At 53.3% G+C, this 26,187-nt stretch overlaps 1 protein-coding gene across 1 annotated transcript; it reads right to left on the bottom strand.

Moving 5' to 3' along the window:
- Positions 1–4,713: 4,713 nt before the first annotated feature.
- EHD3 (EH domain containing 3) lies at positions 4,714–25,672 on the bottom strand. Its single transcript, XM_007523891.3, has 6 exons — positions 24,934–25,672; positions 17,494–17,670; positions 15,323–15,420; positions 10,362–10,774; positions 9,239–9,403; positions 4,714–6,633 (listed from the first exon to the last, which is right to left on the bottom strand). The coding sequence occupies exons 1-6, from the start codon at positions 25,158–25,160 to the stop codon at positions 6,106–6,108; spliced, it is 1,608 nt and encodes a 535-aa protein (XP_007523953.1). The 5' UTR covers positions 25,161–25,672; the 3' UTR covers positions 4,714–6,105.
- Between the last annotated feature and the right edge of the window lie 515 nt (positions 25,673–26,187).

The following is a 26,187-nucleotide window of genomic DNA, read 5'->3' as shown; positions in this document are numbered from 1 at the left end:
CTCAGCAAGCAGAGTTCTGGTTCCCCCTCATTAATTAATTAATTCACTCTCACTTGGGAGAGTATCTACTTTGCCATGTGTGTTACCCAGGTTTGAATCCTAGCCCTCACATTACTGGGCAAAATCTTGGTGCTGTGGTGTCTCTCTGTCTCTGAAAATGTCAGAAATGGTGAAGCCTCAGCAATAGCTACAAAACCTCCAAGTATGTGGAGGTAGGGCTGTGAGCTTCAGTGGGCAGCTCCTGGGGCCATGGGGACTGCAGGTGGCAGCTGGTGACAGCATTTAAGCCACATCCTGGGAGACCCCAGCTTGAGACCCCCCCACCCTACACACCCCCACGTGCAGGTGGCTGGGTTGACGGCCTCTGCGTGTAATTTGCATCTCCTTGTCCACAGACCCCAGACCCTGGGCCCCAGGCAGCCTCACTACACTGAGTGACACCCTCCCCCTTGACTAGCTCTGCAGCCAGACCCGAGTGTGATGAGTGTTTTCCTGGCATGGGGAAGTTCCAGGAAGTGTTCCGAGGTCCAGGCTCCAGTTATCTTGGCTTTCCTTCCTGGGGCCTCAGACCATTTGTATCAGGACAGGACTACAGCCCAGCTCCTAGCTACCAGTTTGGAGAAAGAGGATGCATTTCCTGCTCATCCCTGCCTGTCCTGGGGGGCTGGATGTTCTGGAATGAGGAGACTTGCCTTGAGCCACTAAGGAACCCAGTGAGCATTTAGGAGGATGCTGAACTCCTGTCACCACTGGCCTGAGTCTGCCCTGCTCGACTGCCCTACACCTGACCTGTGAGCAGAGCTACTGCACAACATGGCCCTGGGGCCTGGGGTGGGGCAGATAGGGGTGATGCTGTGGAGTGTGTGCTGTGTACATGTGTGCCTCTGTGCACACATACATACACATACTTGCACGTACACTTGTTATGGTTATATGTACACAGGCATATGCTACAACATTTGTGCATGTACCGATATGTCTTCGTGTGTCTGCATGTGTCTGTCGTGTGTACACATATGAACATTTCTGTCTGTGTGTATGTAGGCTACTCTTCTGTAAAGGACAGCATTAATGCCCCATCGATAAAATGTTTTTATAATAAACCATTATTTTAAACACTTAAACAATATGTATTTATTTTTATTTATTTATTTATTTATTTATAAAGAGAGAGTGAGAGAGAGGGAAAGGCTCCAGAGCCCTGCTCAGCTCTGGCTGATGGTGGTGCTGGAGATTGAACCTGGGATCTCAGAGCCTCAGGCATGAACATCTTTTGCAGAACCATTATGTTGTCTCCCCAGCCCACTACCTAAAATCCTTAAAACCCTTCAATCAAATCTGTATTGTTCACTGGACACTGGCTTATGAAACCATAAGATTACAGGGGTGTGGTTTCACATTGCGCCTACCACCACCAAAGTTCTGCCCCTCACGCCCCACCACACATGGCTCTCACACAGTTTGGTGTGGATTTTGCATTTTGTTTTCTGCAAGTTCTTCAGCTTTAGTTCTCTAGATTCTACATGAGTGAAACAATCTGGTAGTTGTCTTTTATCTCTTTACCTAATTCACGAGGTATAATCACCTCTAGTTCCAACCATTTTATCACAAATGCAATACTATCATCTTTTTAAATTGCAGAGTAGTATTCCATTAATAAGCATCCCATAACTCCTACATGCAGTCATCTGTTAATGGGCACTTAGGCTGCTTCCAGTCCTTGGTTCCTGTGAATAAAGAAGCTGTGAACACACAGGTGCATATGTCCCTGGAATCAGTGTTTGTATGGCTTTGGGTAGATGCCCAGGAGTTGCCCTGTCCTCTTTATACCAACAAATTGGAGGTTCCTTAGAGGGGAACCAGGTGCCAGGCCAGTCCCATGCTGGAGGGGACAGAGACACAGTGAGGGCCACCACTCAGGCCTGGCACTTGCCACTGGCTGGCCTCCCTGTCTGCAGGACAAATGCTCTGAAAACCACCTGCTGTCAGTAAAGGGGCCCCAGTCCACAACAGTGTATGGGTCCTTAGGGCTCTGGCTCCCCTCTCTCCCCACCACCCCTTTCCCTCCTTCCCCATACAGAACTCACACATGCAGGTGTAAACTTTCCCACCAGTGTCTCTCTGTGTCCTGACATGGCCAACTGAGCCTGGAGGTGACCAACCGGAAATCATCCCCAGCCTGGAATGGATGGGCCCCACCCAGGAAAACACAGAGGCTGAGAGGCCTGGGGTTTATATAGATGCTTAGGTGCAGGTCCTTATCCATTCAGCCAATAAATATTCCTAGCTGCATTATGCACCAAACACTGGACTTGGAATTTGTAATATATATATATATATATATATATAGAGAGAGAGAGAGAGAGAGGGAGAGAGGGAGAGAGAGAATGTGATATATATGGAGAGAGAGAGTAGGAGGGGAGAGAGAGAGAGAGAGGGAGAGAATGTGTGTGTGTGGTGAGTTCCTGTGCTGACCTGCCCTAGATCATAGGTGCCCCCACTGAGCTTAAGTGGCTCTGGGAGGGGCTGGTCCCAGCCCTCAGGGAATACCAAGGAAGAAAATGGAGCTTCCCTTTGAAGCAAGTGTTCTTGCTTGGTGGCCTCAGGTGTTCCCAGGTGTCTGTGACATCCTCTAGGCTCTTAGAAAGGGAATCTTACTTTGAAACCTTCCCAGGAGTGGGTCTCTGCAAAGCTGGTGAGAACCACTTCAGTGTACACATACACACACACACACACACACCCTTCACACAAATGTTCATTCAATTCTGTATATATGATTTTATCTCTAGGTACTATGCCCATATATCATGCCCATATATAGTACTGCAGAAAAACCCAAGACCTATCACCATCCCACTTCGTTAAGGCAAAGTTCTCAAAATTAGGACATGACACTCACTGAGGGAGTAAATCTTATGTCCCAGGCCTCTTCACACAGGGGTGGAAGTGAGGTAGGACAATGGGACAGTGGGGGACCTAGGGCATTGTGAGTATGACCCAGACACTGTGCTCCCACTGCCCTCCAGGCTCCAGCCCAAACAGCCCTGAGAGCCGGAATGCTACAGACTGAATTCTGACCTTGCTTTTCCTGGGGCCTTATCAGTGTATTTTGGGGGTAAGCTCCCATCTTCCTTGGGTAGGGATGAGGGGAAGCCTACCAGAGGCAGACCCAGGTTTCTGAGGTTCAGCTCCGGGCCCCACCCTTCTACAAGGCCCAGCAGACATCTAATTACAGAGTCTCATCTAATTACACAGATGAGTCACTGGCTTCTAGTCAAGGATCCTCCTCTCTCTCCCTGTTTCACTCTTCAGCTCAGGACACAGACTCTCATTTTGTCTCTGTACTGGCTTTAGCATCTGCATTCATGTGGGTCATGTGATAATGTGTTAAGACAGAAAGAAATTGAGAGGGGCAGGGGAAACAGAGACACTGCTTCACCACTTGTGAAACTTCTCTCCTGCGGGTGGTGACTGGGGACTTGAACCTGGGTCTTTACGCATGGTAAGAGGTGTGCTCTACCAGATGTGCCACCTCCACCCCCACCCCATCCCCAACATCTTCTGAACAAGGTGTCCCCAGCTGGAAGCAACTCTGTACCCCACCCCAGCACCTCCCACGATCCCAGTCTGAGCTGTCAGTGTGGGCACGGATGCCACATTTTCAGCCAGCTGTGAGCACAAGAGCCAGTGTTGGGCCATTGAGAGCTGCCCCCCCTTCACAGGTGGTCAGTATTTTTGGACTGGTCTCAGGGAGTGGGATTCAGGGCCTTTTTTCTGTATAAGTCTTCAGTGTCTTGAGGTCCTGAGTTCAAATCCCCAGCATCCCAGGTGGCAAAATGATGCTCTGGTTCCCTCTCTCCTTAAGAGATAAATACACTAATGATAACAATGATGGATAGATGGAAGATGGTGGGTGAGTGGATGAACAGAATGGGTGTGTGTGTGGAGGGAAGGAGGAAGGTGGCTGGACATAAGGGTAGATGAGGGGGTGGAGGGATAGGTGAATGGACAGGTGGCTGCATGGAAAGATGAAAATAAGAACAGAGCTTATCTAATCCCCAGAGGGAACATGAGCGGGGCTCTACCCTCAGACGGCCTTGCTGCCCTGACCTGCTTCATGTGACATGTCCTTGGATCTGAGGGGATGACTGAGCAGGTGACACCCCATGTACTCTGAGGCCCAGGCCGGCACTGTCCTCAAGTCTGGCTTGTGAGGAGGCTTGTGCTCTAGTGTCACTCTTCCTGTGTGGTAGCTCCCAGGGCCCAGCTGAGTGCTGGACAACAGGGGCCCTGGTGTCTCTTTCCAAGTGATGGACATGCTTCAGAGTTCGTGGGCCTGCCAGAGGGAAGGCTGCCGAGACAGTCTCCCTCAGCTGTCCGTCCCCTCCCCCCCCCCCCCCCCCCCCCCGTGAGCTGAATCTCAAGCACTGTCCTCTGAGGGGAGAGGGCATGGAAGAGAGGTGACCTGAGACTGCATTCTTGGAGCAGGAGAGAGGCCGATGAGGCAGCAAGGCATGGTGGTGTCCATGAGGGGAGGGAGCAGGACCATAGACTCCTCTATCCCCTCCCGCTGCCAGCACCCTGTGGCTGCCAGGCTGCCCTAGAGTTAGGCTTCTTTCACCCCTCCACCTGGGAGAGATATGTGGGTACAGAAGGGAGCCTCCGGGGCTTGGGTGTCACAGCAGCCAAATGAGGAGACCCCAGCCGAACAGGACAAGTGATGCTGGAAGCTATATTCTGGGACAAAAGGACAGAGCACAGGAGAGTTCTCTCAGCCTGGTTGTGTTCAGCAAGTCAGCCACAAGTGCCTCCACTATCCCTCACAGCAGGAGCCAGACAGGTGACAATGTGACCTTCATTCAGGTGGCCTCCCAGCAAGCCAGGGGGTGACAGCAAGGGGTACATATGGGCATTGTGAAGGATGCAGCAGAGATTTCTGTAGGGACCTTCTGGGGACGAGCAGGGTCCCCACTCCAGTGGGGGCTGCTGACGGCAATGGCACAGCAGCGTGAGTCAGGCTGAGGTTGTGGGGCAGGCCCTTCCCTCACGTCACTGCTGTGTGGGGTTCTGTGACTCGGGAACATGAGGTGTAGAGCCAGAAGGCACTGTGCTTCTGCTGAGACAGATGGCTCAGCTGCTGCCCACCAAACGCTGCCCACCCCACCCCTGCCAGGCTGCCTTTCAAGGAGAGATGCTGACTGGGGTCCTGCACACCAGCACAGTTGGGCAAGGTCTGAGCTCCCCACCCCCATCCTAGGGCAGTCTAGTCTCCTGTGCATTTGCAAAAACGAGGGAGGTGACAGTGCCTATGTGCTGAGGGGAGGGGACTAGGGGCCCAAAGAGGTGTGCTGATACCCTTGGGGACTGGTGAACCAAGCACCAGCACCTGAAGGGGGCACAACTGGAGAAACTCCGAGTCTCACAGGCCCTGTGGCTTGGTGTGGGGGGTCCTTTGCTGGCTCTCCCCCAAGGAATCTCTCAGTGTCTCCGGTTTGGGGATGGCTGTGAAGTGAAGTACTTCCAAGCCAGATGTGCTCCAGGGAAGACAGCCTCCACCGACAGCAGAGATCATCGCCTGGGCATCCTCCAGACTGGGGACCCTGGCACCCCCCCCCCCCAAGAAGAGGTTTCTCTCTCTCCCCACAGCCCTCCCCGATCCCAGATCCCACCCACCACCTTGCCCAGGAGGCGGTTTCATACCTGGAAGAGAAGCACAGAAAACAGAAACAGGGTCAACTGCCTGTTAGGGGTGGAGCCTCTCCATCTGTGGCTCTGCTCAGCCCAGGAGCAGGGGCAAGGGAAGAGGAGGAGTGAAGGAAAGCCTGGGGGAGGGAGGACTCTGTGTCACCAGGGGGGTGTGGAGGGAAAGGGTTAAGACCTGGGTCCCTGTCCCCGGGCTTCCACGGTGGCTGGGGGTGCAACCTAGACTCCCAGGACCACTGAGGCCTTGTGTGCAGGGGTGAAGCGCTGATTTGCATGTGTACATGTGTGTGCACGTGTGTGCATGCGTGTACACATGCATGTGTGCATGTGTGTGTGTGTGTGTGTGTGTGCACACGCGCCTTCCTGACTCCTCCTCCTGTCCTCCCCCATGCCTCTCCCCCCTCACTCAGCCGCTTTCCGCTTGGAGGGGGGCACCAGGTGCGGGGGCAGCTCGGCCGGCAGCTCATGGCCCTCCAGCTTGACCCTGATGAGGTGGTTGGCCAGCGCGAACTCCTCGTCGTCCAGCATGCCATCCTTGTCCACGTCGGCCAGCTTCCAGATCTTGCCCAGCACGCTGTTTGGCAGCTTAGAGCGCACCATCTCCCGCTTGGCGTTGGCGCCTGTCACCTTGCCATCCACGGGTGACAGAGTGTAGAAGATCTCATCATACATGGGTTTGTCCCGGGCCACCACCCACTCAGCCTCGTCGATGCCCTCGCCCGCGCCCTCGCCATAGCCGTGGCCGAAGGGGCCGTGCAGGCTGCCCTCGAAGGCGCCGCCCTTGACCATCTGCGCCGGCCGCCGCACCTCCTCCTGCCGCACCAGCACCATGAGCTGCGCGATGTCGGTCGCCAGCATGTCGTCCACCACCTCCAGCAGCCGGCTCTTGAGCGGCTGGAACTTGCTGAAGTCCTGGGCCTGCAGCTGGTCCTGCGGAGATGTACACAGGGGTGAGGCTGGGCAGGGGCACCCTCCATACCGGGCATCACAGGGGAGGTGCATGGCACCTGGGGAAGCTCCAATGCCATTCTCTCTTTCTCTCCCTCATCCACCTTCTTGACTTCTCTCCATATCTGAATTAAAAAGCAGCCAAGATGGTGGTGAGGTCACACAGGCATGCACAAGGCTCACGACATGTATGTGAGAGATGAGTTTAGAGGGGATGAAAGACGGGGGGGGGGGCTGGAGGTAGTCCACCTGGCTGAATGCACCTGCTACTATGCACAAGGACCAGGGTTCAAACCCCCAGTCTCCACCTGCAGGCAGGAAACTTTAGTATAGGCAAAGCTGGTCTGCAAGTATCTCTTTGTCTCTCCCTCTCAATTTCCCCTCCTATCATCACTTCTCTCTAGCCTATAAAACATAATAAATACAAAAGTATTTTTTTTAAAAAAAGAAAGAAAGACATGGGGAAGAGGCTGGGTGTTTTCAGCAGAGGAGTCTTCAGGACAGAGGCAGAGGCTGGGGCAGAAAGGGGAAGAGACAAACATGGGTTTGCTCAGTCTCCACTTGGAATTCCCTCTAGTGCCTTTCTGTTGGGTAGCTGGAAAAGTCACCATACATTTTTGCATTAAAAAGCACATCATGACTGTACCCAATAGTAGGTAAATAATTCACTTCTCCTCTGTCTATTTGCAGCCATTGAGCTGTGTTTCTTATATGATGACCAACTTCCCCGCCCCCAGGCGGAGTCACTTAGCCTCTACTGGAGTAACAGTTGTACTAGGGAGCTGGGCAGTGGTGAACTGGTTGAGCAAACAGGTTAACATGTACAAGGACTCAGGTTTGAGTCTGCACCCCCCCCCCACCTGCAAGAGGGATGCCTTACAAGCAGTGAACAGTGCTGCAAGTCTCTCTCTCTCTCCCTGTCTCCTTCTCCCCTCTCAATTTTCTCTGTCCTGTCAAATAAAATAAAGGGGGAAAAATGGCTGCCAGGAGTGGTGGATTCCTAGTGCTAGCACCTAGCCCCAGAGACAGCCCTGGCAACAAAATACAGAGTCATAATGGAAGGGCTAGGAGATAGCTCACCCTCTAGAGGTGCGCCTTAACAAGTATGAGGTCCAGGTTCGAGTCCCAGTACCACATGGTGGAGGCACCATGGACAGCACCAGGAGCACAGCTTTGGGGTCTCTATGTCTGTTTCTTTTCTTTTCTTCTTTTTATTTTTTTCCCGCAGAATGGAGGCATCCTCCTAGAAGCAGTGAATTCATGCTGAGCTCATGCTCTGTTGATGAGCCACTACTCAGTTCTGTCTGTGCCATATTGGGAGGGCCCAAGTCTACAACACCCAGATTCCTCTTCTCTGGGTGACCAGGCGGGACCTTTCTGTTCCTGTCCTGGCTTAGTCACAGTTGCCTCAAGAGCTGGGCACAGGCCCCTCACAGGGGAAGGGACAGTCTGAGGGATTCACTGTAGAAGAATTCTGGAGCCTACAGCTACATTCCAAGAGCAGGCATGAGCTGGAATATTTCTCACCTCCTGGCCATGGCAGGACTCCCTCGCCCTTTCTCCTGCCCACACCCCCGTTCACATCTCCATGTTGTGGGCTTTCTAGTGGGGTACCAGCCTCTGGGGGTGGGGGCACACAACAGACATCTGCGTAAGTGCTTCAGCACAGAGAACAGCGAGCCTCACTTCCCTGGCCAGCAAATGAGGAGGTAAGCTCAGTTCAGTCAAAAAGGGATTGCAGGTTTCCTTTCCTTCTCGCCTTCTCAAATGTCTGTTATAGCCACTAAGTTCTCAAAAGAAAGAAGAATGAAAGCAAACACTGAGGTCAGTGCTAATTCTCTTAAAGTGATTCTGAAACCAGGGACCTGGTTCATGGCAGGTGATTGGAGGAACTAATGGAAACAGGAACATGCCACTCTGAAAGCCTCGCTCTGTATTCTCTTTCTGCAGGCAGACAGGCCATGAGCCCTTCTTATGTTCCAAAATCCTCATCTTCAGCTGAGAAACTGGCTCCCAAAACAGTGAAAGCAGCAAGGAGAGCAAAACCGGGGCCCTGATGACATCTGCTGTTGTCCTGGTCTGAAATCCCCCCTTTTTTTCAACTCTGAACAGTGAAATAACCATAGGTTTCATGAGAAAGTGGAAAAGCTATATATAGAGAGATAGGGGTCTCAGCCCTTTTCAAACCAAAGGTGACATTTTTCTGAACTGGCTGCCACATGTGAAGTCCCGTGACTGTTAGCTCACCAATTCCCTCAACACCTGTGTAAGATGGGCACTTGGGGAGGCTCAGCTTACAGATGAAGAGACAGAGGCTCAGAGAAGACCCAGACTGGATGGTGAATTCTTGCTGGGCGGGGATTCCGAGTCATAAGCTGGAGGCTACCTCCCATCATCTCAGACCCCAGCTCACTGGGAGCCCCGGGATGTCCTGCCCCTGCCCCATGCCCGCTCAGGTAGTGTACCTGTAGGGTCACACACAGGCCAGCCCAGCTGACTCCCCATCGGGGCCTTTTCCACACCCAGGCCAGCAGCCAGCTCAGGCAGCACTGCCCTCGGCCCCAACCCCAGCCCCAGCCCAGCCTACCTGCATTCGCTTCAGGTTGGGGAAGTCCCCAGGCGAGATCTGGTGCTCTCGCTCGATGCGCCCATAGATCTCCGCTAGGTTGCTCACCAGCTCCTTCTTCTTGTTGTCCTTCCCGAACACCGAGGGCATCTCCTTCTTCAGGGAGCTGATGATGTAGGCATGCACCTGCAGGGCAAGAGGAGCCCATTACCCCCCTGCTCTCCTCCCTCCCTTCTCATCTTCCGGGGGGCTTCCTGCCCACCTCTCCCCATAAACCCCTCTCCCACTCACTCTTCTGAAACCTTGTTCCCTCCACCCTCTGTCCCGCCAGTGTTGGCCTGAGTTCCTGGGAACACATCACCTGCTAACATGTACTGAGTCCTGGGGAGGACGCTCACATGCTTCATTCTTTTCTGAATTTTGATTTCTTTTTTCTTGCCACCAGGGTTATTCCTGGGGCTTGGTACTGCCATGACAGATTTACCACTCCCAGTGGCCATTTTTTCCTTTTATTTTTCCCTTTCTTTTATATTTGTTAAGACAGAGACATTGAGAGGGGAGAGAGAAAAAGACCTGCTTCATTGCTAATGAAATTTCACCCCTACAGGTGATTCATATATATATATTTTATAGCATTTATTTATTTTTGCCTCCAGGATTATCGCTCCTGAAGGCCATTTTTTCCTATTTTGTTGCCCCTATTGTTGTCGTTATTGTTGCCATTGATGTTGTTGTTGGATACGACAGAGAGAAATCGAGAGAGGAGGAAAGACAAACACCTACAGACCTGCTTCACTGCCTGTGAAGCGACAGGTGGGGAACCGGAGACTCGAACCGAATCCTTACGTGGGCCCTTGCTTCGCCCCGTGTGCACTTAACCCACTGAGCTACCGCCCGACCCTGGAAAGCGGAGATTCAAACCCGGGTCGTGCTCACACTTGGTAACGTGTGAGTTCAACCGGGTGCGCCACCTTCCGGCCCCCCACTCATGCTGCATTCTGCTTGTCCCCTCTGCAGATGGGCGTGGCGGGGACCTGATGACAGGGTCACAGAGGCAATGGGCCGGCTGGAGGGAGCCATGTCCACCAACCCCCTTCCCCCAGGGAGCTGTCCCTCTGCCTGGTGGCGGTGTCCAGGACCCCACCTTGGCCAGGCGCGCCCGCTTGATGAGGTCGTTGAGCTTGCGCAGCGCGGCATTGCGGGGCAGGCTCTGGATGTCACGGAACAGGTCCTGCTCCTCTGCCTCGAAGAGCTTGCGGTTGTCGGGGATGAGCAGCGGGTGTGACCAGAAGGAGCCAATGTAGACGCGCACCACCTCCGGCGTGTTCACGATCTTGCCCAGCGACCACATGAGGGCGCCGTACACGCGCATCAGCTGCTGCGTCTCGATCTGGTCCGCCTTGTTGAGCACCACGCGCATCTTGTCCTCGTGGTTCTTCAGGGCTTTGATCACCTCTGAGAACTCGTCCGAGATGTCCAGCTTGTGCGCGTCGAACAGCAGGATGATGCGGTCCACACGCTCGGCGAACCACTCCAGCACTGCTGCGAAGTCATAGCCTAAGGGGGCCAGGGCGTCAAGAAGTCAGAGGACAGGGATCAGGAGGTAAAGCAGTTATTAGAAGTGAGGGGGGGTCAAGGAACCAGAGGCTAGGGATGGGGGGGTCAAGAGGTCAGAGGTCAGGTGGTCAATGAGTTACAGGTGAGGGATCAGGTGTCAAGGCTAAGGTCAGAGTCAGGGACAGCCAGCTTCCAGGACTGGGGAAAACACGTGGTTCTCAGGAGCCGGTGTCTTTTCATTTTCAGGATTTGAATCACTTTCATATTGTTATTTTTGTAGCATTTATTTATTTATTTATGAAAAAGGAGGGGATAGAAAGAAAGAGAGCCAGCACATCTCTCTGGCACATGCAATGTCTGGAATCAAACTCGGGACCTCATGCTTGAGAGTCCAGCACCTTATGCTCTGTGCCAGCTCCCGGGCCTGATTCAGTCACCTAAGGATGGCTGGGGAGAGAACACAGCAGGAATCTGACCCAGACTCGTGTGTCTGGGGCCCTGAAGGTGCCAGGTTTTTCTTCTTTTTGTCACTGCTGTGACTCACTGCTTGGGGCTAATTTTTTCTGATAGAGATGGAGGCAAAGAGAAAGAGAGAGAGAGAGAGACCATAGCACCCAAGTTTCCCTGAGTGCAGTGGGGGCTGGCCTAGAACCTGGGTCCTGCACATGGCAAAGCAGGGGCACCATTGAGGTGTCCACAACATCCAGAACTGAGCAGCACTCTGGTCTATCCCTTCTCACTGCATCTCTCTCTCCCATGACTAAAAATAAACCAGCAGCATTTCACATATCAGTGAGATGAGAGAGAGCAGAGCAGCTTGCTGGCACATATGATGCAGGGTGTAGATAGGGCCTTCCACCTCCCAGCCCTTCCCTGGCCACTTGGGAGTCTTCAGATCAGTGTTTCACCACCAATAATCACACTCAGGGACAGTACCTGCTCAATAGAAGTACAGAGACTAAGCAGGCCCAGGCCTAGCACTGAAGCTGCTCAGTACATCCCAGACACTGATACCCAGTGTTACAGAATCACAGGGGGTGGTCAGGCCCTGCTGGAGAGCAGCTTTGGACACTGAGCTGACTATTATTATTTTTAGATAATGGCAGAGAAGGAAAGAAAGAGAGTCTGAGAGACAAAAAGACACACACACACACACACACACACACACACACACACACACACACACAGGAGGGGGGACAGGGGAGGGGGGCGCCAGAGTGTAGATGCTTCCTTCAGTGCAGCCGGGAACAGGGCTTGAACCTGGGCTGTACACATGGTGAAGCAGCACACTATCCAAGTGAGCTATTTCACCAGCCCAACAATTTCTCCCCACCACCCCCCCACACTTTTTTTCCCCTGCTACTAGAGTTATCACTGGAGTTCAGTGCCGGCACTATAAATCTACCACTCCCAGTGGCCATTTTGCCCTTTCTAATTCTTTTCTTTCTTTCTTTCTTTCTTTCTTTCTTTCTTTCTTTCTTTCTTTCTTTCTTTCTTTCTTGGAAAGGACAGAGACTGAGAGAGGAGGAGATAGAAAGGGAGAGAGAAAGAAAGACACCTGTAGACTTGCTTAAATGTTTGTGAAGCTTCCCCCCTGCAAGTGGGGGAGTGGAGGTTCAAATCTGAGTCCTTGCACATGGTAATATGGGTGCTTAACCAGGTGTGCCACTCCCTGACCCCCTTTTCCTTTTCTTCTGTGACACCAGGAATGAACTGGGGACCTTGCGTATGGTGACACCACCAAGCAGCTTCTTTGGTTCAACTTTTTATTCTTTCCACTCCGAGAGAGGAGAGGATGGGAGGGGCTCGCAGAGAGACAGCAAGCAGTGCTTCCCTACTCAGGGAGTCCCTCTGGTGACCCCATGGGGTGCTGGGTTCCACTGGGTTTCCATCCGGCCTAGAAGCCAAGAAGAGGCAGGCACTCAATGATGAGAGCTCTCTCCTGGCCATGGACTTGGACTAGAAACCCAGGAAACTCTACACAAGGCCTGAAAGCCAGTCACCAGAGCCTTGTTGAGCCCTGTTGTACCTTTCTCACCCCTGGGAGAGCAGGCTGGCCAGTCATAGGCATGGGCAGCTGTGCCCCGTTTGTGGGCAAGGGCTGAGTCCAGGACCAGGCTGCCCTGGTTTTCCGAGCCCTTGGTCCCTTCTGCCAGAGCTGAGCTGCTACCTTTGCCAGGCAGAGCCTGCCTCCGCAGGGTGTGCAGAAGGGAGGGATAAAAATAGCCCTCAGCCTTCGAAGGAGAGGAGGCAGCGGGGCTACTGGCTCACCTGAGGCAGAAGGTAGGGTCCCCTGGGCTGTGTGAGTGGCTGGTACAGACTGAGGCTTTGTGCCTTGTGCAGGAAGCCAGGCTCTGGGCAGTGGGGTCCAGTGCTACCTACCCTGCCTCCCCACTTTCCAGTTGCTTCTCCTCTGCATGTCTGTCCCCTGGGTGCAGTGTGTTTGTGTGTGTGTGTGTGTGTGTGTGTGTGTGTGTGTGTGTGTGTGTGTGTGTGTGGTGGGGGTGATACCCTGCTATCTGGCTTGTCATAGGACCTCAGGGGATTCTGAAGACAGGGAGGGGGAGAGAGTAGAAGGGCCAGAGGAGCTGCAGGGGTCAGAGAGGAGAGGTTCCCCCCACCAGCTCTTTCCAGCCTGTCCCTTGTTGTGCCCACAGGACAGAGGTTTGGGGACTGCATGGTCAGTACTTCCAAAGCAGGACAGTCCCCGCTGCTATCTGGCTCCTCCCATTGGGCAAAGAGGCCAGGATGCTTTGTCCCCAGTAGCAAGCAGGGATCTGGGTGGGGCAGGGGACGTGCTCAGCCTCCCCCTCAGCCTCCAGCATGGAGTGGCTGTGGGGCACACAGTAGGAGCTCCGCACACAGCAGTTGCTCTGTGTTTGCTGAACAGTGCTGAGCTCACAGGAGCTCTGACCCGCCTCTCACACCTGTGGGGCAGTGAACAAGTGGCGTCCAGGCCTCAGGCCTCCAGCTCTGAATGGGGACCTGGTCAGGGGATTGCTGAGGACCTGACCAGAGGTGACTCCAGCTTCTCCTTTATATAAAGAATGAAAGAGCTGCTTTCAGCACCAGCTCCAGAGGCTGCTCAGCCTTCACTGGCTGTGTGTCCTCAGGACATGTCCCCTGGGGTCCTCGGGAGAACCTCTAACAGGATGAACATTTGTTCTCCTTTCTTCCCTTTCTCTCTTTGCAGTGATGCCTCATGCGTGTTACCCTACTGCTCCCGGCTGACCTTTTCATTCATTTCATTTCAGATAAAGTGACAGAGAGCTGGAGAGACCCCACAACACCGGAGCTTCCCCTGGTGCTGCAGCACTCCCACATGATGTGATGCTGGGGTTTGAACCCACAACCTGGACATGGCAAGGAAAAAGTCCTGCTGTGTGAGCTGTCTTCTGGGCCCAACGTCCCCCTTCCTGCCCAAGTTCTTCCTGGGCCAGAAGTTCACTCTGGCTGTGTGACCCAGGCCAGGTTTTGGTTTGCACACCTGCTGGGCTCACCTGTATGGGAAAGGGATCTGAGGGTAGGGAAGCGCTGAGCCCTGGGGGGGGGGGGCACTGATTTATGTTGGGACATATGAGGGTTTCCAGTGAGAAGCTGTAGGGAAATGTGGCCCCAAGCATGAGAACACTCACACCACTGGGCACCCTCCCTTCCTTCCCGTGCCCCCCTGAAGCTCTCCCAAGGAAGGAAGAGTCCATGCTGCTCCCTGCCCCCCATCATGCTGATGTGCCCCAGAGCTTCACATCACACAAGTCCTTCCCCCCCACACACACACATACACACTTTCCCACGGTCTGGGAGGGAGTTCTGTTTCTGGCCACAGAGCTCAGGATGGGGTTGAGAAGGGAGCAGACTGTTCCCTAGGTCACTGGGCTCTGAGTTCCAGGCTACCAGGAGAAGGTTCAGCTATAGCCCTGCCCAGCCAGCTTCTAGTCCCAGCCTCAGGCCCAGCAGAGGGAGGCAAGGAGGGTCTCTTGGCCTTTCTCCCCACAGACCGGCACCCAGCAGCACCCAGCCCACCCTGAACATCCACCTGTCGCAGCAGTGGTGTCACTGAGCCACTTAATTTTATTTACTTATTTGTTTGTTTGAGAAGTGACATCCTAGCAGTTCATTGTGAAGGGTGGAAGCTGGCTGCATCATCATGGCTGAGAATCCTCTCTTTGTATGTGGCCCAAATTAGTGTCTTCCTGCCCCTGCCCCATCCTGCAGCCCTGCTCTTTTCCCCTCAGTGCTGCAGATCCCTCTGTGGTCTCATCCACAGGGTCAGGTTTATGCTCTTCTGAGGGAGATGTCTCCAGCCCCTCATGAGACTGAAAGAACAGGACAAATCTGTGTGTGTGTGTGTGTGTGTGTGTGTGTGTCTATATCTAGCTCTCTATATATCTTTACATATCTATCTATACTTCTTACTAGTTCTATCTCTCTATATATATCTGTATCTAGATTTCCCTATCTCTATCTTTTATCTGTATCTGTCTGCATCTCTTTCTTTCTTTCTGTCTCTGTCTCTCTCCTAGCAGAGTGGCCTCCCAGAGCACCTACCTCGGCTGATCCTCTGCTTCTCCCCAGATAGGATGCCGGGTGTGTCGATGACGCTGATACTCTCCAGCACGGGATTGGGCAGCTGGGCGCACACAAACCTGAGGGACAGCGGGGACAGGACAGTGGCTAAGAGTGGTTCCTCCTCCTCTCCCCCTCCCCAGGCTCAGAGGTCAGCCTCTGGACAGTCAGGGTGGTCCCCCACCCTCAGGGTGGCAGGGCCAGGGTCAGTGTGAGGGGACACTTCCCTGTCACCTGAGAAACCATAGGCTGAGTCCTGCCACTTAATTTTATTTACTTATTTGTTTGTTTGTTACCAGGGTTATTGTTGGGCTCAGTGTCAGCACTATAAATCCACTGTCCCTGGTGGTAACCCCCCCTTTTTCTTTCTGTTTTATTGGATAGAGAAGAGAGAAATTGAGAGGGGAGGGGAAGATAGAGAGGGAGAGAGACACCTGCAACCCTGCTTCACTGCTCACGAAGCCTCCCCCCAGTAGGTGGGAAGTGGGGGCCTTGAACCCGGGTCCTTGTGCATGGTAATGTGTGCCCTCAACCAGCTGCACCCCCACCTGGTCCCCTATCCTATCACTTTAGTCACTTATATTCTGTCACACAACAACCTCACATATATTTCCTTTTCTTTTTAATTTTCTTTGGCATTGCCAGGGCTTCATTGCTCTGGTTTGACTTTTTGAAATAGAACGAGTGAAACAGAGATGGAGGGAGAGAGAGAAAAACATTACAGCTTCCAAATTGCCCCACAGTGTGGTAGGAAGCAGGCTCAAGCCTGGATCATGGGTACAAAAAAGCAGGTGCAGTGCCAGGCGAGCCGTCTCTTCAGTCTTTTTCTTTTTCTTTTTCTTTTTTTTTTTAATTTGCTGGGGTCTTGACTTGCAAGATTCCAGTGCTCCAAGTGGACTTCAAAACCCAGAAAGAGGCAGAGAGGGGGAGACAGAGGAAGAGGAAAGACCACAGCACTGCTTTATTTGCACGGCGCTCCCACGTGGTGCAAGGGGCTTGAACTCTGGTCCTCAAGCCTGGTGAACTGTGTGCTCCCCCAAGCAAGCTCTCTCCTGGTCCCCTGGTCCCAAGTGTACACTTTTTAAACAGAATACTGTGCACATGGCACAGAAAATAATGGTGGAACAGAAAGGACTCTCTCCTTGCCCTTGCTCCCTTGCTAAATGCAGCCATTGGGCTAAAGGCAGGGGGCTCTCTCATGAGATGAAGCATTTCAGAAGGCGACTAGAGCACAGAAACACTGTATTATCCTCTGGAGATGAGGACACTATGTTGCTTTCACTATGTTCCACCCCCACCCCAACACACATACACACACCTCCTGGCCTGTGGTGGCACTTTCTCCTGGAACTGACACTGCCACCTCAGAGAGTCCCAGGTGTGGTTATCGTGACGAGAGGCACAGTTATTCCTAATATGTACTGTCATCTGTAGCAGTTTTTCATGCAGCACTGGAGAATGAACCCAACCTAACTTTTCAGAGAGTAAGAAAGAGAGAAGAGAGACGCCACAACACTGCTCTACCAGCCGTGGAGCTCCCTCTAGCGCTATTCACGGTGCCCTCATGGGGTGACAGGGCTGGAACCCAGATGCTTGGTGGTTACTCTTCTGGTGAGAGCTCTCTTTTGTCCCCTAATGGACTGACTTTGAGAGCACTGTGTTGCCACATCCAGCTCAGAGGACTGAACCCAGGACCTTATGCCTGCAAGGCATGTACTCTGCCGCTGAGCTGCCACCCAGATGCACTCCCATCCCTCTGAGGTTCTCTCAAGATTATACCCTCTCACTCCTGCTGACTCACTCTTCTCCATCTTGCCCGCCCCCCACTTCTGTATTTCCAGCCTGAGGCCTGCAGCCTTCACACTGGCCTGTCACCCTTCATTCATCTTTGGGGGGAGGGGTGTAGGACAGTCATCACTGTTTCATTAAGCTTGGGGTTTCCACTTAAATTTGCCTGGCTCTTTCTTTCTTCCCATCTAGTAAAAAGCAGCATCCAGGAACAGAAGTGACCCTTCCTCCGCCTCCTCTCACATCTACACAGGGAACAAACCACCCAGCAAGCAGGGGACAAGAAGTGACACTGCATATGCCAAGGTCCAGGGAACTCCCCCTCCCCAAGGGTGGGCCCAGGGACGCAGCCCCCACAAACTCACCTGTTCAGGAAGGCATTGCCAAAGGCGTTGAGCTTCCGGAAGGGTTTCTTGGGATCCACCACCAGGGCATTCCCAGGCACGATCCCCTCCACTTCCCCCTGCATCACAGCGATGAAGGAGTCAGTGGTGGGCTCAGGTCCGATCCTCATGCCTGGGAAATCTTGCTCCAGCAGATATCTGCAGGATTGGGGGGGGGGGGGCACAGTCAGCATGATGGGTGGCACTCAGGGCAGGGGGAAGTCTGTGCCTGCCACACGGGGAGTCCCGTAGCCTTCCTGGAGGAGGCAGGCTAACATCTGGACTGAATGTGTCAAATCTGTCCCTTTTGACCATTTTCCTTATTCTCTCTCCCAGAATAGAGAGAGAGAGAGAGAGAGAGATGCACCAGGAGGCGAGGGGCAGGTGAGGGAGGAGAGGGGAGAAGAGGGATGGAGGAAGAGGTGGTCTCTCAGTTACACCAAGAATCCCTGCAGGGCCCTGGCTAGTTAATAATCTACAAAGGTTGCAAGCCCAACACAGAGCTCTCTGCCTCCTAGGGGTGGCCCTGGAGACCTGCTTTCTTTCACCCACAGGGTGGCTTGGCAGGGGTGGGGTGGGGGTATCCCCAGTTCAGTTTGTTGCACTTTCCACAAGTTCTGAGCTACTTTCTCCTCCTCGTCGTCCTCCTCCTCCTCCTTCTCCTTCGCCTCCTTCTTCTCTTTCTTCTTTTTTTGCCTCTAGGGTTGTGGCTAGGACTCTGTGCCTCCACTGCTCCTGTGGCCAGTTTTTTGATTTTTTAAAATAGGATAGAGAGAAATTAAGAGAGGAGGGGAAGATAGAGAGGGGAAGAAAAAGAGAGACACTTACAGACCTGCTTCACCACTTGTGAAGTGGCCCCCCTGCAGGTGGGGAGCCGGGGGCTCAAACTGGGATCCTTGTACCAGTCCTTGCACTTTTCATACTGTGTGTGCTTAACACGGTGCGCCACCCCCAGCCCCATTTCTTCTTATTATCTTTTGTCATCACCTGGGCTTCACCACTCTGAGCCAACTTTGTTCTAATGCAGAGAGGCAGCAAGAAAGCTTCTCCTGCTGCTGGGGGTCGAGGTGGGGGACTGGGCTGGAGCCGAGGCACTGAAGGTGCAGCATCCAGGTGAGCTGGCAGGCTGGCCTGAAGCTCTGAGCTGCACCTCACTGGGTGCTGCCCCCAGGAGGCCAGACTGGCACACACAGGAGGGTTTGGGTGGGGCACCCCTCCCCCAGCACCCCTGCTGGGTACGAAGGCAAGGATTTCCTGCTGGCAGAGGCCCCTCATGAGAGGCCTCCAGTTGCACCTTGGTTTCCTGCTGTCCCGGTCACCTTCCCTTAGGGGCTGTCTCTCCCCAGCAGGCCTGGCTCCTGCAGAAGTTTCTGGAACTCTGCAGTGGGCCTCAGTCTTCACCTCCCTAACATCTCCAAGGCAGCAGGTGTGATTCCCAGGGCACCTGCTGTGTGCCAGGAGCTGCCTGTGCCTTCTCCCTACCTTCTCTCCCTCCTGTCTCCTGTCTTTGAGGGAGGTGAGAGACCCACTCGGACACCAGCACTGACAGGGCCTGAGCCCAAGACTGCAGATCAACTGACTGTGACTGCTCTCTTTCTCTCTCTCACAAATACAGAGGACAGAAGGGCACAGGCCTTGGCAGGATGCTGGTCAGTTCTGTAAAAAGACTTTCATGACTGAGGATCTGATGTCCCAGGTTCAATTCCCAGGACCACCGTCAGTTAGAGGTGAGCAGTGCTCAGGGGAAACACACACACACACACACACACACACACACACACACACACACACACACACACACACACTTAACATACAAAGAGATACAGATAGATATTGCTATAGATAGATAGAAGAGATACAGATAGATATTGCTATAGATATACAGATAGATATTGCTATAGATATACAGATAGATATTGCTATAGATAGATAGAAGAGATACAGATAGATATTGCTCAGCTTTAACTGCTGGTGGTGCTGGGGATTGAATCTGGAACCTCAGATTCTCGGGCACGAAAGACTTTTGCAGAACCATTATGCTGTCCACAGCACTGCCCTTCTGTTCTGTGTCCTGTTGGTCTGTGCTCTGGAGACTTGAATGTCAGGCTGAGGCCAGAAGCCAAGATGCTGCCCCCCACCCCCTGCTTAATCCCCCCTTCCTCTGCCAGCCCCAAGCCTGCAACAGATTACTGCCAGCACTGAGCCCCAGGAGCAAGGGATATGGCCTGCCAGGGATCCTTGGGGGTGGCTGTCCTCAGCAGAAAAGACCCAGGGCACTGCTCCCAGCCTATGGCCTCAGTTTCCCAAGCTTGCATAGTGGGGGTAACACCTAGAGCCTGATTGGCCCTGAGGGTCTGAGGGTTCTCCAGAGGCTGGGAGCACAGGCTGGCCCTATACACTGTCAGACATGCTGATGGGCACAGACGTCCCAGCCCAACCCCCAAGCCCAGGCTTGTTGCACCAGCCCTAGAGGTCTGAGCTGACTCATCCACCCATCCCCGACCTGCTGTGTTCATTCTCCTCTCTGCCTGCCTCTCAATCTGTAATTGCATTTTCTGCCAGAGCTCCATTGGGGCTTTGTGCTTGCATGATTGTACCATTCCTATGTTTTCCATCTCTCTCTCTCTCTCTCTCTTTCTCTCTCTCTTCCTCAAGATAGAAGGTGAAAGAGAGAGGAGAGACTTCATCACTCATAAGTGGCTCTCCTGTGGTGGCCGGGGGCTTGAACCTGGGTCTCTGTCCATGATGAAATGTGCAGTCTGCTGGGCTAATTGGCCCCAGCCCATTCCTTCACTGGCAAATCTCCAGGAGCAGTGAGGCTCAGGCTGCTTTCTGCCTTATATCAGGGAGCCTTGCTGTGTGTCTGGATGCAGCTTCCTCTCAACTTTGGGGGTCTCCTTGGCTTGAAACTAGGGTTCCAGGGCTGGGTGTGGGAGGCAGCTTGTAGAGCACATGCTTTACCAGGCCTGGTGCAGGGCCTGGGTTCTGGGGAGGGTGTGGTGCAGCCACTGACAAGTGCCCAGCAGTTCATCTTTGGGGGAAGGAGGATTCAAAGGATGCCCTGAGGAAGTGAGGAAGTCCAAAGAGTCCTCTGAGAGGCACTCCTACACCCCACTAACCCACCAAGCGCTGGTGCTCCTGAATTCTCCACGTCACCCTAGGGACGGCACCCATGGCCTCACCCAGCAGCAAGGCCTGACTTCCTGCCATGAAGACACAGGGCCTCCCTCAGCCCCTGAAGAGGCCAGCTGTCCCCTCTGGGGTCACAGGCAGACCTCAGAGGAGTCTGGGGAGAGACCGGAGGAGGCAGGCCAGAGGGAGGCAGAGGGCAGGAAGCCAAGGCAGATTGGAGACAGAGCTGCTGTGTGTGTGGGGGGGAGGCACCTGTAGGCCAGCTTAGTGTCTGTTGTAACAACAATGGTGGGGACTAGAGGGTAATGGGCACAGGGACCCCCAAGTGAGCTATCTGCTTTAGGGGGGCACTGCACTAGTTCACCCTCTTGGCACACACCTCAAAAGCAGCACTCACAGGCCAGGACAGAACTCACCTTATCATGTGTAAGGCCCTGGGTTTGAGTCCTGGCACCAAATGGATGGCACCGGGACATTCCATGGATGGTGGAGTTGTGTCTTATTGTCTCCCTTCTATCTGTGTCTGTGTCTCTCTTAGAAAAATAATTAACAAAAAAGTGGGTCCAGGGAGCCAGGTGGTGGCATACCTGGTTGAGCACAAGTTACCATGTGCAAAGACCCAGGTTCAAGCCCCACTCCCTATCTGTAAGGGAAGGGGGAAGAAGCTGTATGAGTGGTGAAACTGGTCTGCAGGTATTTCTCTGTCTCTCTTCCTCTCTGTCTTCCCCTTTCCCCTCAAATTCTCTGTCCTATCTAATAAAAATACAAAGAAGGAAAAAGAGAGAGAGAGAGAGAGAAGGAAAAATGGCTGGGAGTGGTGAAGGCACCAAGCCCCAGAAATAACCCTGATGGCAATGAACAAACAAAGAGAGTCAGGCAGTAGTGCAGCGGTTTAAGTGCGCGTGGCGCAAAGTGCAAGGACCAGCATAAGGGACCCAGTTCGAGCCCCCGGCTCCCCACCTGCAGGGGAGTCACTTCACAGGTAGTGAAGCAGGTCTGCAGGTGTCTATCTTTCTTTGTCTTCCCCTCCTCTCTCCATTTCTCTCTGTCCTATCCAACAATGATGACATGAATAACAACAATAATAACTACAACAATAAAACAACAAAGGCAACAAAAGGGAAAACAAACAAACAAAAAACAGTAGACTCAGGGGAATCATGTAGGTGTAGAGTCAGTCCTGTGTTGGTGCCTTGAAAGCCCCACTAAAAACAAACAAACAACAACAACAACAGAAATGAAAAAACTTTGACTACCAAAAGTGGGGAGAAATTTACAAACCAGAATTCTGTGCAACATAAGGCCTACTGGTTTCACTTCTGGGAATTTCTGAGAGAAAACAGCTTACATCATTTGGTGTTCAGAGGGAGTTTAGAGTAGCACCCCTCAACCAATGGTGCTATTGTAAAAAATAAAAAAGAAAACAGAAACACCCTAAGATACTCAACCAGTGAGATGAATAATTGCATATCCACTCAGGAAAATACCTTTAGTTCTTTAAAACAGTGCTTATGGAGATGCACAAACTTACACGGGAAACCTCCATGCTCGTAAAGTAAATTCAGCAGATAAAATGACATCAAGACAGAATTTCTACTGAGCTACAAAATAGCTAAAAATGCCAGAAAAAGGAACACATATCATATTTAAAGTAACTTCTTCCCCAAGCTGTGAGAAGTCAGAGTGATTTTTTTTTCCTGTCTTCCACCAGTCTATTTTTGTCTGTGTCTTTCAATTTTGTTTATTTATTTTGTGGAGCTGGGGACTCGCATATGCATGGTTTCACTGTTCCCAGGCCATTTTTTTTTCATTCAGAGAAAGAGAGAGAGAGAGAGAGAGAAAGAAATGGAGAAAGAGAGAGAAAGTACAGCACCAGAACTTCCTTGGGTTACACAAACACCACCCAAGGTAGTCAGTCCCTGGGTTCAAACCTGGGTCATGTTCATGACAAGGCCTGCACCCTACCTAGTGAACTCTTGCTCTCTCTAGATTTCCAACTTTTTGAAATAACTCTTTGGCAAGCCGAAAGGGAAATGTGTGACTCAGTTGGGAAGGCTCTCCCTCCTGTGGTGTCCTGCATGTCCCAGGAGATGGCTCTGGATGCCGGAGCTGAATTCTGTTATAGCTGGGGCCCAGCAGCAGTGAGCTGGCCCTGCCTGCTGGTTCTCTAAGATAAGGCGAATCTGTAGCAACCCCATTCTGGCGGCTCAGGGCCGGAGCATGACTCAGGCAAAGCCACATCTCAGACAAGAGGCCCTTGACCCTCTTTATAGGAACCACTTGCCTTTTCCCCCTTCCCTCCCATTCTGCAAACCAGCCCCTGCAACTGAGCCCTCCTGGGAGGAGCTTGCTTTCTAGTGCTGGGGTTCCATGGGGTAGAAGCCTCAAATATGGCGTGTGTTCAGGGGCCCAGTGAAGGCCTGTCCTGGTGGGGCCCTTCTGTGAGCAAGGACAGACAATAGACTGGAGAGACGGTATAGATTACCAAGGAAGTGGGGTGCAGAGCTGGGGAGCTCAGAGCCCTATTGCCAGCAGTGTGTGCCCAGTAATGTCAGGGAGGATTAAGTCAGGGGTACTTGCTGGAGGATCCCACGTGGCCCTATGACCTCTGAGATTATCTGTGAATTTGGGATGCAGTGCAGTTTTCCGAAGCTCAGTCCACAGTACTCCTGTCCTTCCCACAGGGGATATTGACTTTTGAAAAGAAGAACTCGAGGGCTGGGTGGTGGCACACCTGGTTGTGCACATGGGCTACAATGTGCAAGGCCCCAAGTCTGAGCTCCAGTTTCCCACCTGCAGGGGCGGAAGCTTCACGAGTGATGAAGCAAGTCTGCAGATGTCTTTGTCTCTCTCCCTATCTCTCTCTCTCTCCCTCTCAATTTCTCTTTGTCCAATAAGAAAAAAAAAAGGAAAAAAATGGAGTGTTGGATTTGTCTGCAGGCACTGAGTCTCAGAGATAACCCTGGTGGCAATGAAAAAAAAAACCAAAACAAATAAATAGAAAGAGAAAGTCAGGAATTGATGGTTAACTGAACTGTAAAGGAGGTCCTGAGGTTGTTATCAACAGCAGGAGTGAACCCTAACAGCCTTTCTCTTTATTCCTTCTTGAGAATCGCTCGGCCCCTCAAAAGTGCTGAGTCCACCTAGCCCACAGGGCAGACAGCACCTGGGGTCCTGTTCAGGCCTGTTGAGCTGGCCCAGCCTGCACCCCACTCCTGGGAGGCTTGTGTTCACGGCTTAGCTGGCGACCAAATTGGCACCTGGAAAGGCAGGCGCTGTCTGCTGACTCCCTGCCCTCCTGGGGCCCTCAGCTTCCCCTGACTCAGGGAGTGGAAGTGAGAGGCCCCACCCTGAAGGAGATGAGCACCTGTGACCTGGAGAAGCACCCCACCTTCACTCCCATGGTGTGGGGATGGCAGTGAGCAAGGCCCAGGAAACGACCTTGAAGCTTTCCTGGCCAGAGGACTGACCCCATCACCCTAGGGCACACCTTGCAGGATTCCTCTGAAGACAGGTGGGATGTGGGGGGTGGGGGAGGCTGTCCCCTGCCTGAGGGTGCTGTCACTCTCAGGATGGGAGACAGGTCCTTTCAGAGTTACAAACACCTGGAGACTGTGTCCCAGGTTGGCCTCCAGCCTAGGATGGAGGCTTTGGATCATTCACTGAACCCCTGGGGGCAAGCAACCTAGGAGCTGGGGAGCTGGCAGAAACAGCTGCCAACATCCCTTCCTGTGCTTGGACTTTAATCTCATGATGGAGCCATTAAGATCCTGGAGGGACATGGGTAAAAGCACTCTTCCTTGGCCCTGGGCAGCCTCCAGCAGTCTCATGGAGCAGCCCTTTCAGCATCTTGAGGACAAGTGGCACTGCAGGCCAGGCCCCAGTCCAGGCCCACTACCCAGGCTGCCACTGCACACCTCAGGTGTGGGTGTCTGGGCCCCGGAAGGACACAGGGATCAGCCTCCACCCGGCAGGGAATCCCTCAAGAGGGCGAGATCCCACCTCCCCACAACATGATGGGTAGCTTTATGCCTTAGACCTCCTAAGCCTTGGTTTTCTCCTCCACGAAATGGGGAGGAGGAAGCTCTGATGTTTGGCGCTGAACCCCCACCCCCTAAGTTAGTGCCTGCAGGGAACCAGCACTGGAAGTGTGTGTGTGTGTGTGTGTGTGTGTGTGTGAGAGAGAGAGAGAGAGAGAGAGAGAGAGAGAGCTTTGCAGACATGCACACTGGATTTTCCCAGAACCATCAAGGGAAGGTTCCCAGGGTGTCAGCGGGGCGGCAGGCTCACCTGATGAAGGTGGTCTTGCCCGTGCTGTACTGGCCCACCAGGAGCACCATGGGCTTGTTGTCGAAGTCGGCATCCTCCAGAGCAGGCGAGTGGAACTCGTGGAAGCGGTAGTGTTCCTCCAGCGGCAGCAGCTTGGTCTTGTAGAGTTTCTTGAGCCCTTCGCTCACCGTCTGGAAGACCTCGGGGTCCTTCTTGCGCCGGTCGTCCGAGCTCAGCCAGCTAAACATCGCGGCGGCTGGGAGGGTGTGGGTTCTAGTCCCGTGCTGCCGGGCTCCGGGCGGGGGCGGGGGCTCCGGGCTCAGGTGCGCCGCTGCCTCACCATGGCGGGGGCGCGCGGCTCAGGGTCAGAGGGAGCCGGCCACATGCGACCTCCTGGGCTGGCGGCTGGACTTGCCCTGAGCGCGGAGCAGGAGGGTTGAGGGCTTGCAAATAACCGATCAGACCTCCAGTGGCACCTCTAAAGACCGGGGCACCCCCGATCTCTCAGTCTCCAGTCCTTTTCGGCTCGGCCCGGCCCGGCGTGCCCTGCAGGGATGCTCCGGCTGCCTGGAGAATCTGGGAAGGTCGTTGCGCTGCCTGGCGCTCAGCATCCGCAGCCCCAGGCACGGGTTTAAATGCCAGCGGTGCAGGAAGCCCGCGGGCGTAGGAAGTCTCCGAGTACTGGCAAGGCCAGTCTGGCCCGCGCGGCCCTGCGGGGAGAAGCCAAACAGGGCGCCGCCATGCTTATGGGCAGGCTCTGCGCTGAGTGGCCGCCGGGGATACTGAGGCGCTAGGATTCCATCCCCGAGGCTGGGGAGCTTGGGTGTGGGGACAGCGCCCTCGCTGGGGCACAGGTAAAAGGCTCATCCCTTCCCCACCTCTTAAATAGCCTTTCCTCCTAACTAAGCCTAATTCTCTCTGGTGGGGGAGGGGGTGGGTTGCGGTGGGGCGGGGCGGTGGAGGTTATTCTACTTGGGGCATGGAAAGAAACATCCGAGATGTGGTTACACAAAAGGACCCGAAACTATCACTACTTTTTTTTTTTTGCTTGGTTGCAGGTTAATGCTGTTCCAGTTCATTCATTCATTAGTTCGTCCTTTACAATAAGCAAAAGCAAGTAAATGAGAAAAAACTACAGATGAAGGAGTAGGGAGAAGCTGGGGGGAGGTTGAATGGGGCTTAAAGGTGGTGTTGGCTAGTCTCTAAGTACAGCTTGTATCTTCAGATTCCTACTCCTTGAATCCTGAAGCCGATGGCTTATTTCTTAGCTCTTGG

This window comes from Erinaceus europaeus, chromosome 3, assembly GCF_950295315.1.
Source record: "Erinaceus europaeus chromosome 3, mEriEur2.1, whole genome shotgun sequence".
NCBI lineage: Eukaryota > Metazoa > Chordata > Mammalia > Eulipotyphla > Erinaceidae > Erinaceus > Erinaceus europaeus.
Note: the sequence above shows the minus strand (reverse complement) of the source record. Positions and strands in the feature narration are given on the sequence as shown.